The 13,587-nt window shown below is 36.8% G+C and overlaps 1 protein-coding gene across 1 annotated transcript in view; it reads right to left on the reverse strand.

The window, feature by feature from the left end:
- LOC150079790 (sister chromatid cohesion protein PDS5 homolog B-like) overlaps positions 1 to 13,587 on the reverse strand; it is a 284,729-nt gene that overhangs the window by 225,166 nt on the left and 45,976 nt on the right. The window contains exon 7 of the mRNA XM_090383234.1: positions 3,784 to 3,864. Coding sequence (XP_090239360.1) covers positions 3,784 to 3,864 — 81 coding nt within the window. The remainder of the gene's footprint in view (positions 1 to 3,783; positions 3,865 to 13,587) is intronic.

Here is a 13,587-nt window from a genome sequence, read left to right on the forward strand (position 1 = left end):
GGGGGATCGAAGGGTGACACGAGTAATTACAGACCAGTTAGTTTAACTTCTGTTCCGGGTAAAATAATGGAGTCACTGGTTAAAGATGCATTGCAGGATCATCTAGACAAGACTGCAGCAATAATTCAGACACAGCATGGGTTTGTTAAGGGAAAGTCTTGTCTGACAAATTTGATAGGATATTATGATGTGGTTACAAAGGAACTGGATGCAAAAAATAATTTTGATATCATATATTTGGATTTCAGGAAAGCTTTTGACACTGTTGTGCATGGAAGACTATTGTACAAATTGGAGCAGAATGGTATTAAGGGTAAGTTGCTACAATGGATAAAAGGATGGTTAAGTGGGAGAAGACAGAGGGTGGTAATCAATGGGTGCTGCTCTTCTTGGACTAATGTTATTAGTGGAGTCCCACAGGGTTCGGTGTTAGGTCCACTGTTGTTTTGTATATTTATCAATGATATTGATGAAGGTATATCAGGCTTAATGTCGAAGTTTGCAGATGATACAAAGGTTGGCGGTGTTGTTAATGACAGTAATGGCAGTGTGCTACTGCAACAGGATCTAGATAATTTGGGCAGATGGGCTAAGAAGTGGCAACTGAAGTTTAACCTTGACAAATGCAAAGAACTGCATATGGGTAGAAGTAACCCCAGAGAAACGTACCAACTGTGTGGTACTACACTTAAGGTGGTAGAAAATGAAAAAGACCTGGGAGTAATTGTGCAGTCAGATATGAAGTTTTCTGAGCAATGCAGACAGGCTGCCAGGGCATGTCGTGGGGTTTTGTCAATGATATATAGGAATTTTGCTAGCAGGGAAAAGGAAGTGATTATCCCTCTGTATAAGGCAATGGTCAGGCCACACCTTGAGTACTGCGTACAGGTCTGGAGGCCTCATTTTAGGAAGGGTGTAGATTTACTTGAGCGTGTACAGAGAAGGGCAACAAGATTGGTGAGGGGAATGAAGGGATCCTCTTACCAAGAGAGGCTTAAGTTCTGCAAATTGCAGTGGCTGGAGACTAGGCACCTGCACGGTGATCTGATTGATGTCTATAAGGCCTTGAATGGGTTGAGCACGCTGAATTCTGATGGAATCCTTCCACTTGTTCAGATTACGAACCTAAGGGGGCATAAATTCAAATTAAGAAAAGACAGATGTAGATTAGATGTGCAGAAATTTACCTTTAGCCAGCGGGTGGTTAATTGCTGGAACAAACTTCCATCTGTCGTTGTGGAAGTTGATAGGTTGAATAAATTTAAGGAGGAACTGGACAGGCATTTGGAGGGAATGGTGTGATTTTTTTTTTTTTTTTTTTTGGCTGATGCTGCATAAGCTCATACACTTGCTTTCTTGCATCAAATGCCACTGCTACTACTACTACTACTACTACTACTTTTTCCAATTATTTAATCATTTAAATAGTCATATTCTGAGTTGTGATATAAAGCATGTAAACTTTTACATGCTATAACCATTACAGCTTGTTAAGTTTTCAGATACATATTTTATCACAGTAATTTTTTGTATTATGACATTATTCTTGTATAGCAGTTCTTTACTTTGTGTCACATTCAGGAAATTATTATTCCTATTATCAATTTTTAATTTCAAATTATTTTCAAAATTTCTTTCTTAATTTATAATTTAAATTCAAATTAGTTTCTGTCATCTTGAGGTTGTGTTTATCTAGTATTGCTGAAAGATAATGTTGGCGGCAGCATTAACTAACATAGAAAATCCAACTGAGAAAACAGTGTAGCAGAAGGAAAGACAACTTAAAGAGCTGTTAAAAGGATATAATAAGGGGAAAAAATAACACAAAAGAAGGACAAAGCATGTTTACAAAAGGCAGGGACAAATTTTTAAGAAAAAACTAATGGAAAAGAAACAGAAGAGGGAAAAAAACAAACAGATATCACTAAAGACTGCCAATTAGAAGATATACCCTGAAAAAATAAAATGAAAGAGAATTCCCTGTGGAAAATAGAACAGTGTGATAGTGCAATAAAATTCAAACTAATTCACTCTTAACAAACAAGCAATTCTGAAAAGGATATCAACAACAGGGAAAAAGATTCTAATTACAGTTTTAATTTAGATGCTGATTCTGATTTATCTTTTTTTTTTTTTTTCTTTGGTAGTTGTTGGCGCATAGGCTTCTGTGGCCATAATGCACCTCCCAAGGTTTTTGCAGTACTTTGATCCAAGCCCGAGGCGGGAATCGAACCCGCGACCTTTGGGTTGCCAGGCAGGCACTTTACCCACCCGGCTAGCCCAGTCGGCCCTGATTTATCTAATTCAGTGACTGGTTCCAATACCAAAGCAGATGGTTCGTATTCAAACAAAGAAAAACATATTCTAATAAGGGTAAAAAAATGTATTACCAAGCAATCAAAGTTGCCAAAAAAAAACAGAAGAAAGCTTCTAAAGAACTCAGGTGAAGCTTACATTTCAAGTTTTAAGATTCAAAAACAGTTTGACAAAAATATTTCGTGATCGTTGCAATGAAAAATGCAGACTAAAATTCTATTAAAAAATTAAAATATGTGATACAAAATCTTTGAGAAATACTGGGTCTCAAAGATATTAGATAGCAACAGGACTTCACTGCCAAAAGTACACAGCCACCTGAACCTATTAATCAGTACTTCTCGTGTACTGATTAATAGGTTCAGTTGGCTGTACTAATAAGTTCTTCTCATTAATGGCATAAGCCAGAGGTTCCAAAACTTTCTCGGTTCACGGCACCCTTAGCGTCCCAGAAATTTTTCACGGCACCCCTAGGCCAAAAGAAATACCTAACACAGTGGTTTTCGACCTTTTAATATACACCTATATAAAAATTTTATTCTTTATATAGAGGTACTAAATAAAGATCAATTTCAGATCACCACAAAATTAAAAAGATATGGTACAATGGATGCCGTACACCTTTTTATAACGAAATAAATGTATAAATTTCAAAAAAAAAAAAAAAATAATAATAATTTTAAGTAACTTAAACCGAAATTGCATGGCACGCCAAGAATGTTGTTGCGGCACCCCAGTTGAAAACCACTAGTATAAGCCATGGCATAAAAGAAGCCCATAAAAATTCCTCTAATCTTTACAAAAAACTGAAACCCAGACCTTTTCACATTGCATGGAAGAACAGTGATCACAATCACTCTGCTAATCAGAGGAATATTTATTCTGTCCCATTTATAACTTTAGCTTCTGGAAGAAGTTTGGCTCAGCTGGCCTTTTGTTGAAATTATTATATTTCTGATGGGCAAGAGCACTTTGCTTATGGGTCAAGCCTATATTAGTGAATCAGTTAAATTGTAATTTGCATGCTCTATAACTGACCAACTGAATGATTAAATTGTAATTTGATCAATTTTATGGGAAAAAAACAAGTGTTAATGTTAAAATTGTAAATATGTTCTTACATGAGTGCCACTAAAAAGTGTTGCTCTGTTCTTTTATTGCACTGTTTTTATTTGTTCATAACATAATTTTTCACATTAAGATCACAATTATAATAAGGTTGGCTGTAATACAAGAGTTATTATGACACTGCCCATTGCAAGTGTGTCCGAGAAACTTTTAAGGGAAATTCTTGTGAATCAGATTAATAATTTTACATAGCATATTTGATCCAGTATTAGAACAAAATACTATCACACTAATTAAACATTTTATCCATTTCTGAGTAATGGAAACTAGATTACCTACTTAACTAATTTAACACTACTGTCAGAAAAATCTATTTAACCATAATGTCTAAATACTTACATTTTGAATATAAGGTAAAATTGTGGTCTCAGTTCGCCTCAAGATATCTGACGACAACTGATAAGCATTTTTATTCTCAGTCTATAAGCATAAAAATAATTGTAATTTTTATATTTAAAGGAAAGTGAATAGAAAAAAAGTTGTGTACAAAGTAAAAAATTTCAAAAATCAGGTAGATATTTAGATTTGCAGTATTTCTTTAATTTATTTAGATTCTAGAATGTTACAAAACTGTTTCCTAGAGAGCTGACAAAATAATGCCCATTTAAAATAATTCAACTTTATCTGCTAAAAGCTTGTCAATTTATATTCCAATCAGATTTCAGAGATCCCACTCTCTATGTGAATGTTAGTGACATGATAATAAATGAAGCTGGATTCTAAATATACTTTATTAACAGTCAAGTTTATGATATATCTCATGGAAAGTAAAATTAATCCATTGCTGACTAATAATGACAAGTCATATTATAAACTACCATGGCTAAGATTGGGATTTTCCTGAGAATTTGCTTTACCCCTTACTAACAGAAAAAGTACCATATTTCTTCGATTCTAAGACGCACTTTTTCCCCCTATAAGCCTCTCTAAAAACGGGGTGCGTCTTAGAATCAATGGCATCTTACAATCGCAGTTGTTTTTTGAATTTTCCCACGGTTTGCACACGGCACCACACGTTTTGTTTTTACACTGAAACCCCGCCTCCAAATTTGACCATTATCGCACTCTCTAATTCCATTGGAGAATAAAGTGGCGTGGGTGATTTCACATGCTTTTGAAATGTGAAGCCATGGTTATTTCATTATAGTGGAGCTCACTCAGCAAAAACTAGGAAGCTTTGTTTGTATCTTCGAAAGTATGTAAGAAGTGGAGTTACTGTATTTCGTTCATTTTGATCTCTTGTTGCACATTAAAATGTTGTCAAAAAGATTGCACTATAAAGCCGCATTTGAAAGAAAAGAAAAGTTACTGTGTATGCAAAAGAACATGGAAATAGAGCTGCGGGTTGACATTTTGACATTAGTGAAGTAAATGTTCGTTGTTGTTGAGAAATGATCACAATTCCATATTTTCGTGCAAAGCAACAACCAAGAGCTTTACAGGGCCTAAAAAAAGGAAGATTTCAACAGAAGCTGATTAACTTTCAGTGACAGGTGATGAAATTAAGGAAAAAAAGAAACTATGAGTTTAGTCAAATTGGAAATGCTGATGAAAACCCTGGTCTTCTTCAATATGCCTCGAAATTACACCATCAATGCTAAAGGTGCTAAAGAAATCAAGATTATAAGCACAGGCTACGAAAAGCAGCATACCACCGTGATGAAAATTTCCCCAAATATGTTATTGTGTGTGCACAAAAAAATGGATGGATGTCGGTCTTTAGCCAGTCTTATGGAAGACTGGCTAAATGTTGTGTGTGGAATAGACATCCCGGAAGTCTTCGTAACCCACCTAGCATGCTAGTGCTAGGACATTTGCCGTTTTATTTTTGACCCATTCACACATTTGTCTGAACGGGTCAAAAATAAAATCGTGCAAAAACGTGGTGATTTGGTTGTGATTCCTGGTGGCATGACTAGCCAACTGCAGCCACTCGACATTTCAGTCAACAAACCATTTAAGGATTACTGAGAAAGGAATATGAATCCTGGCTGTTGACTGACAACTTTCTGCTGACATCTTCCAGAAAAATTAAGAAAGCGCCGGCATCAAAATTGGCAGAATGGGTATCAACAGCTTGGAAGCTAATCCCAGAAAGAATAGTGCAGCACTCATTTAAAAAATGTTGCATCACCAATGCTCTCAATGGCTCAGAAGATGATATATTATGGGATAATGAAGATAACGACAGCTCAGAAGATTCTGAAGTGATGAATAACATACCTACTGATAAATACTATTGTTGTTAGTAAATTGAATTCTATTATAATAAAAATATTTGTTAGATATATTTTAGCGTTTTATTTTATTTTTATTTTTTTTCTTAGAATCAAAGGTTCTTTTCTGTTGGTGGTTAAATTAAGGTGCATCTTAGAATCGAAGAAATACGGTAATTGTTCTACACATGCAATATTCAAATGCACAAAAGTTAAAAGTATTCCCACAGATTAACTGTGAGGGGCATAAAGAAGAGCACCCACCTGTAAAATGCTATAAATATCAATGTTGGTTGAAATATTAAAAAATTAAAGAAGAAATATTAAAAGTTTATAAATTCTTAATGACATCATATAGTTAAGTGTTCATTGAGCTTAAAATTATAACAGACACCATACTGTATAGAAATAAATTTAATGCATTTGTATTTCAGAATTAAATTACACATTCTCATAATAAAAGTTTGTGCAGAACTCTCAACATAAAGGTTTGTGTGAAGTTACACATTTTCATTTGATATAAAGAGTTTAGTAAGTGATGTCACTGACATTCAGAGTGACAACATAACTGAAATGTCTAGGAATATTATAGCATATCTATCACATCCTATTCACAGTTAAGTAACTTGAATCCTAATGAAATGGAGAGCTGGGGAAAAAATAGTGATTCTGCATATTATGATAGATGGCTACTGATCCTCTTACAATAAAAAGCAAATACAGTAAAACATGAAAGGGACCATCAGAGAACATCTTTGCTAAAGGGCATACTGCAGACCTTGCAAATCACTTACTAGTAAATAAATAATGTGGAGAGACTATTTTCCTGCCATCTTAAACATTAAAATATTCAACTAAAATTTAAAGGGAGAAAACTTCAAATTTTAAATACTGAGTGTTCGAAAATTACCAGTACTGGTGAAAATGAGAGAGAGTAAAAATAAATGTTGATTAAAATAGGAAAAGCCACACTTAAAGATACCAACAAGAATCCAACTGGAACAATACTGAAGTAATACTAATTTCATAAATTAATAAGGTCAAAATCTCAAAAGCTACTGTGAATTACGATCACATCAGAATTAAATTATAGTGAAAAGGAAATAGAAAAGAAGGCATATTACTGTATGCTTTTAAACGGCTATTAAAATAAAAAATAGAGACCTTCTGTATTAGATAATATAGAGAGTCTAAACTTTGTAGTGAGGAATCCTTACGCTTTTGCTGAACCAGCAAATAAAAAACTGTAGCTATGTATTTTCCTCAACCTGTAGGTGCCCATCCAGCTCTCCTTTGAATTTCCACAAAAATGTCAGCCTCAACTAAACAACACAGTGCCAAAATCATGGAAGCCATGAGGTATGAACACAAAAACAACCCTCTTGTTTGCAGAGGACAGTATCACAGCCCACTGTTATGATGAAAATGTCATAAAGCCAGCAGTCATCCTGTCTTTGGTGAATATGGATAATGAGATATTCCAAAAGGATCATGCCATCTACATGCTGTCAACATTACCAGAGCCACAACATCACCTTCAAGACGTGAATGTTCTCCCACATCCTGCAACATTGCCAGATCTGTCGCCAATAGAACACATTTGTGATATGACTGGAAGGTGCTTGACCTCAAATTCGATACCTGCACTTTTAATTCCTCATTTCAGTGCTCAACTGAAAGAGGTCTGGAATGATATACTGAAAGATGACATACAACAACTCGTCAACCAAATGCACACCAGAGTAGGTACTTGTACTGAGGCATGTTGGTGTCATACTCAATATTAATTTTCAACAATGTTAACAATTTTCATTGATATCTCAAATACAACCTGTTGTAATCATTTGAAACTTTTATTTAATAATTTATTCTTACAATCCCCCTCCCCCATACTTCTCCTTCAACCCATGCACGGTACTAAGTACTATAGGTTTTGATACCTTTCCTGTTTGGGGTGTTCATAAAAAAAAAAAAAAAAAAAAACAACACTAACTGATTAAAATCATATCACTCCTTCATGAAGTGATATAATTTTAACACAATGCTTCAATTTATATTTCCTATAAGAGAGTTGGGAACGAGAGCAGCCTTGTTCAGGTGAGGGGTGAAATGGGAGTGTTTTTTTTTTGTTTTTTTTTTGGCTGATGCTGCATAAGCTTGCTTTCTTGCATCATATGCCTCTACTAATGCTATAATTTATTTGTTTTTTTTTTTGGAGCATTAGCAACTAAGGGCATATTGCTCCGGGATATGCGGTGGTCCTTCTCTGACCTTTCCGCATCCTCCATATTTGGTGGTCGCGGGCTTGAACCCCGGTCTAATCAAGAAGCATGTCTACGCACTGCTGCTCCTGCCTACCTGGCTATGGAGGTGCCAATGCTATAATGTATACATGCTTTTTTTTTAATTTTTTAATTAATTTCATTTTATTATTATTATTTTTTTTTTTTCATTTTTGGTGGTTTTTCAACTTCTTAAAAACAAAAGGTGCCCACCAATTAAAAAGATTTAACAGCATTCAATACATATATATATATATACACTGCGCTGCCACTTTATTAGGTACACCTACCTAGTAGCGTGTTGAGCCTCCTTTAGCCTTCAAAACAGCCTGAATTCAGCTAGGCATGGATTGAACAAGATCCTGAAAACATTGTGCTGGAAGGGAGTACCATGCAGACACGAGTGTGTCACGCAGTTCCTTGAGATTCGACGGAGGGGTAGGCCTGCAGCGAACAGCCCTTACCAGCTTATCCCAAAGATATTCAATAGGATTGAGATCCGAAGACTGAGCAAGCCACTGCAGCAAAGAAAAGTCATTGTCTTGTTCCTGGAACCATTCCATAGTGATTCGGGCTTTGTGCACCGGCACATTATCCAGCTGGAAGTAACTATCTGACTGAGGATAAACTGTCAACATGAATGGATGCACTTGGTCAGCAATGATGTTTAGGTACAATGTGGCATTCAGACGTGAATCTATGGGTATCAATGGACCCAATGTGTGCCAAGAAAACATTCCCTACACCATAACACTGCCCCCACCACCTTGCACATAGTCTTCAGACATGACGGGTACATGGATTCGTGTTGTTTTCGCCAAATTCTGAGCCTTCCATCAACATGATGCACCAGGAACTTCAACTCGACAGACCAAGCAACTGTTTTCCAATCCTCGATAGGTCAGTGCTGGTGTTGCTGTGCCCACAGGAGGCATGCTCTCTTATTCTTCATTGATAACAAAGGTACGCGATGTGGCCATCGGCTGTTGTAGCCCACTCGCGACAAAGTGCGACTAGTGGTCTGTTGAGATATTTTGTTCTGCGCACCAAGGTTGTATTCTGACGTGATGTGCGACATTGTGGCCTGTCTGTTTGCTTGCACAATTCTAGCCATCCTCCTCTGACCTCTCTCATCAACAAACACATTTTCTTCCACAGGAGTGCCGCTGAAAGGATGTTTTCTGTTTGTTGCACCATTCTCGATATACCCTTGAAACTGTGGTGTGTGAAAAGTTCAGGAGAACTGCCGTTACAGAGATGCTTTGTCCAGCACTTCTTGCATCTACTACCATGCCACGATCGAAGTCCGTTAGATCACTCCTTTTCCCCATTCTTGCTACAGTTTGTACGCTTAACCGATACTAGAAAGGTTGTTCTGCTGCATTTATATCCACAACATTGTGGGACAAACCATTTGTGTCCACAGCAGGGGTGTACCTAATAATGTGGCAGCAGTGTAGATAGTTTATATACAGTAAACCCCCGCTATTCGCAGTATCTGTATTCGCGGTCGCTGATTTAATATAAAATGAAACCTAAAAAAATGTAATTTTAAAGCGCTGTGAACATTTTCCGCCATAAAAAAACCATGGGCGTGGCTAAAATTATCTTTCCCGGTCAAAACAGTGCTCAGTGGGTGGGGTGAGAGGGGTGACAAAATCGCGAGCGTGGATGTTTCTCGCTAATCCTTGTTCAGTATGTTATTCAGTTGTTTTTTTTTTTTAGGAGTATTAGCAACTAAGGCCATATTGCTCCGGGATATGTGGTGGTCATTCCCTGACGCCAGAGGTGCCTGTTCAGTATGTGTTATGCGCTTGTCATGGAAGGTTTCGTCGTTTGCTTCTAATTTATATGCTTATAAATTGAATAAATTTATCAATTTATAAATTAATATGCTTACAAAAGGGATAAATCTACCATTTTGCAGTGTAAAACAGACTTTTTCAAGTGTGTTAATGGAAGAAAGTGACTTTATTGTGGACAAGTTCTTTCTAACCCATACAAAAATATGGCTATGAATAACAAGGGAAATGTGAAAATATCAAAGAAGGTGATGATATTAGCAAATAAAATTGAGTTATTAGACAAAATTTCTAATGGTGAAAGTGTCTCGTCAGTGGCAAAACATTATAAAATCAATAAGTCAACGGTACAATCAATCAAGAAATCGGAAGAAAAAATTCACCGTAGTGTCCGTGAAAACGCGCTAATTGCTTCAAAAATTTGCTCTGTAACTCGTGATGTTAAATTAGAAAAAATGGAAAAAGCTTTAAATCTGTGGATAGAAGACCGAACTCAAAATAAAATTCCGTTAAGTTCACTCATCATTCGTGAAAAGGCAAAACTCCTTTATCAACACTTTAGCGAAACTGGTGATAGCACTGGTGGGATAAGTTTTTTAGCTAGCAAAGGCGCTGGTTTGAAAGATTTGTTTGAAATTTATTAATATTAAATTGTTTCTTTTTTTCATTTCGATGCCATATGCTTGCATTTCACTATATACTATCTATGTACATAGTCATATTATGAAGGTACAAGGGACAAGGTATTCTTGTATTGATTGCGGCCTCCAGGGTTACCCCTATATACTGCTGTAGCATCTGTAGGTTATTTATAGCCGGCAAGTGTGTGTATGTAAGTATATATGTGTGTTGTGATGGTTGTTGTTTGCCGGCCCTGGAGTCTTAGCAGCCGGGAGGCAGGGAGCAAGCTACCTGCGTCCCGACTCCCGTCCCTAGCCACGTGGAGGCGCTCCACTATCTAAATTACACTAAGTGGGATTCCAACAAGTGGAATCCCGGTTATAATAAATAAGGAATAGGGAGGAGAAAGTAGGAGAAAAGAAAGTAGAAGAAGAAAAGAGAGCAAAACACTTTCTCAGGAAAAAGAAGAAATAGGAAAGAGGAAAACACTAGTTGGAAAATCTAACAAGCGAGAGAGCTTGAAGAGGTAAAATTTTGAAGCCCGAAGGCTTGTAATTTTGAAAGAAAGATTCTCCTAGCCGGGAAGGAAGCCCAACCCGCACCGACAAGGGGAAAAAGGAAAGAACATAGGTAATGTACAAGTTGCTATTAGATAGCCATTTAAAAGAATAAATTAAGATAAATAATAAATACTTATGTCACCGATATGAAACATAGCAGTAAACATATTAACAAATTACACTGCATAAGCAGAGAGTAAAATATACAATATTTACAAAATAAGTAATTAAAATCTTAGCTGAAAAACCAGTCAACCAAGAAATTAACAGAAATAGTCCACCAGAAGAAATGCAGAAACATATATGCAAAACACAAAGAGACAAACAGAACTCACCCAAGGCAAAGATATGCCAAAGGCAAAACCAATAAATTCTGTACAAATAAATTAGTTAAACAAATCAAAAGCAATTCTAAATTTAAATCTAAGTATAACAAATCAAAATCAAAATAATAAGTTAAATATTAAACAATAATTAATGAATATGCAGAGAAAATGTCTCTGCACAAGTAATCTAATCTATATACATATGTACATAACCAGCAAGTGCAAAGCTGCTACCACAAGCTGCAAAAAACAAAACTTGTTTCAAATAACAAGACACGTAGTATTAACAATAATGCATAGGTAAGCATTAAAAAAAAAAAAAAAAAACCTCAACCTGCAGGGCTGAACAAAAGCTAAAACTATACATTTCCACTGCAACTGGGTAGAAAAGAAAATAATAGAAAGACTGGAGGAGGAGAACAACGCCTCCAACCAGTCAGCCAACAAAGCAATTGGATCTGAGAGGGCGGGGAGAGGTCCATCCCACCCCTCAGAACCAAAACCCATTTACAACTAAAAATGCTAGACCAAGAACTATATGGTACTAGCAAAAACCCAACTGATTGCAGCTGCAATCAGGCAGGAGAGAAAAATACAACAAATAATCAGCCCCGCAGGAAAACAAAATTAAATCAAAACACAAGCAGCAAGAGAAGCAGCCAGCAACAGCAGTAAAACAGTCTAGAGAGGAAAATCATCTCACTCAACCAGAACAGCCAACTGAAGGTTGGATCTGAGGGAGCAGGGAGAGGTCCATCCCACTCCTCAGAGCCAAACAGACAACGCAAGAAGAGAAAAACTGTCTCTTCAACATAATAATGAGCTAACTACACAAGTAATATACAATATAAACATTTAAGATTAACTGCTGATTCAAAAACACAATAAAATCAGTTACTCTCAATTCTGAGAGCAAACAGCAAATCAAACAAAAGCACCATGATATTAACAAGATAATTACAGTATTTACAAAATACATACAATTCACAGAAAATCATTTCAGGCAGCCCGGACAGAGTTCGAAGTGGGAGAGGGGAGGTCCATCTCTCCCACTCGGCCAGGCGAAACCTGAAACAAGTCTCCAGGAAAAGACGCAAAAACTCTGCGTCCAAAACACAAGGCAATTTAGGCAAGGAAGAAACTCCTCTCAAAAAAAAAAAAAAAAAAAAAAAATGAATACAGTAATACATATAAATATTAAGAACAAATAACGAAATCAAGGGTTATTCCTTGATAAAGCCGCTCCTCTCCGGAAGACACATTAGCAAAAGAAGAGAAGGTAGAAAGAGAGTTCGCCGACCCAACCAGGCGCCAAAAATCATCCAAATTATATACATTTGTACAGATAGACAATTGTTGTCTTAAATCCACATATAAATTACAGTGTAGGACAATATGTTCAACCGTCTCCTCAGAGCCACAAGAGTAGAGAGGAGAGGGGACAAGTCCAAATCTATACAAACGAGAATTAATTCCATGTCCCATGATTAAGAAAGTGGGAAATAACCCAAATTGAAGCCAGTTAAAATTTTTATCTTTAATAAAAACACGAGGAAAGAAAGAGCATGTGACTCTGCCGAGAGAGGAATCATCCCAAGAGTGTTGCCACTCTTCCAAAGCAAGATTGGAAAGCCTGGCCAGATCAGCATTTGTAGAGTTCTCATAATTATTAGCAAAATCTCCCACCGAGGCAAGAGAGAGAGATTTCCTATGGTAAGACAAGAAATGCAATATAATTTCCAGGTAGATAGGGAGACGACCATTAATAACAAGCAGGGCATCAGTAGAAACAGTTCTACATGCCCTGCAAGTATACAGAAGGAAGGACCGCTGCGCCTGCAGACGGTATTTTTGGACCAGTGAATTTAGAATTCTGAAGCCCCAAGCGCCGGCACCATAGCAGACGATGGGGATGAAGAGACACTTGTAGTAAAGACCAAGAGAAGATGACTTAAGATTCCAGAGGGAACGGGCAAGACGCAACAGCCAGCCGGTAAGAGAACGGATTTTCTGCCGAAGGTATTTACAATGGGGAATGAAAGATAAACGATCATCAATCATCACCCCAAGGTATTTATATTCACTTTCCAATTTAACAGCCTGGTCAAGAATTTTAACCACAGGGGGACGATTACGATTCAGTAGGCCTTTCAGAAGAACCTGTTTAGTTTTAGGGACTGAAATGGAGAGTTTATGGAGGGAACACCACATGTGAAGATCATCCAAGATGCGGTTTGCTTTAATTTCCAATTCAAGATGAGAATTCCCAGGGACAAGCACGGCAAGATCGTCGGTGTAGGCAATGTTCATAATATCATCATGAGGGGCATTTAGCC

The sequence above is a fragment of the Mastigoproctus giganteus genome, chromosome 10, assembly GCF_048544385.1.
Source record: "Mastigoproctus giganteus isolate SK-2022 chromosome 10, ASM4854438v1, whole genome shotgun sequence".
NCBI lineage: Eukaryota > Metazoa > Arthropoda > Arachnida > Uropygi > Thelyphonidae > Mastigoproctus > Mastigoproctus giganteus.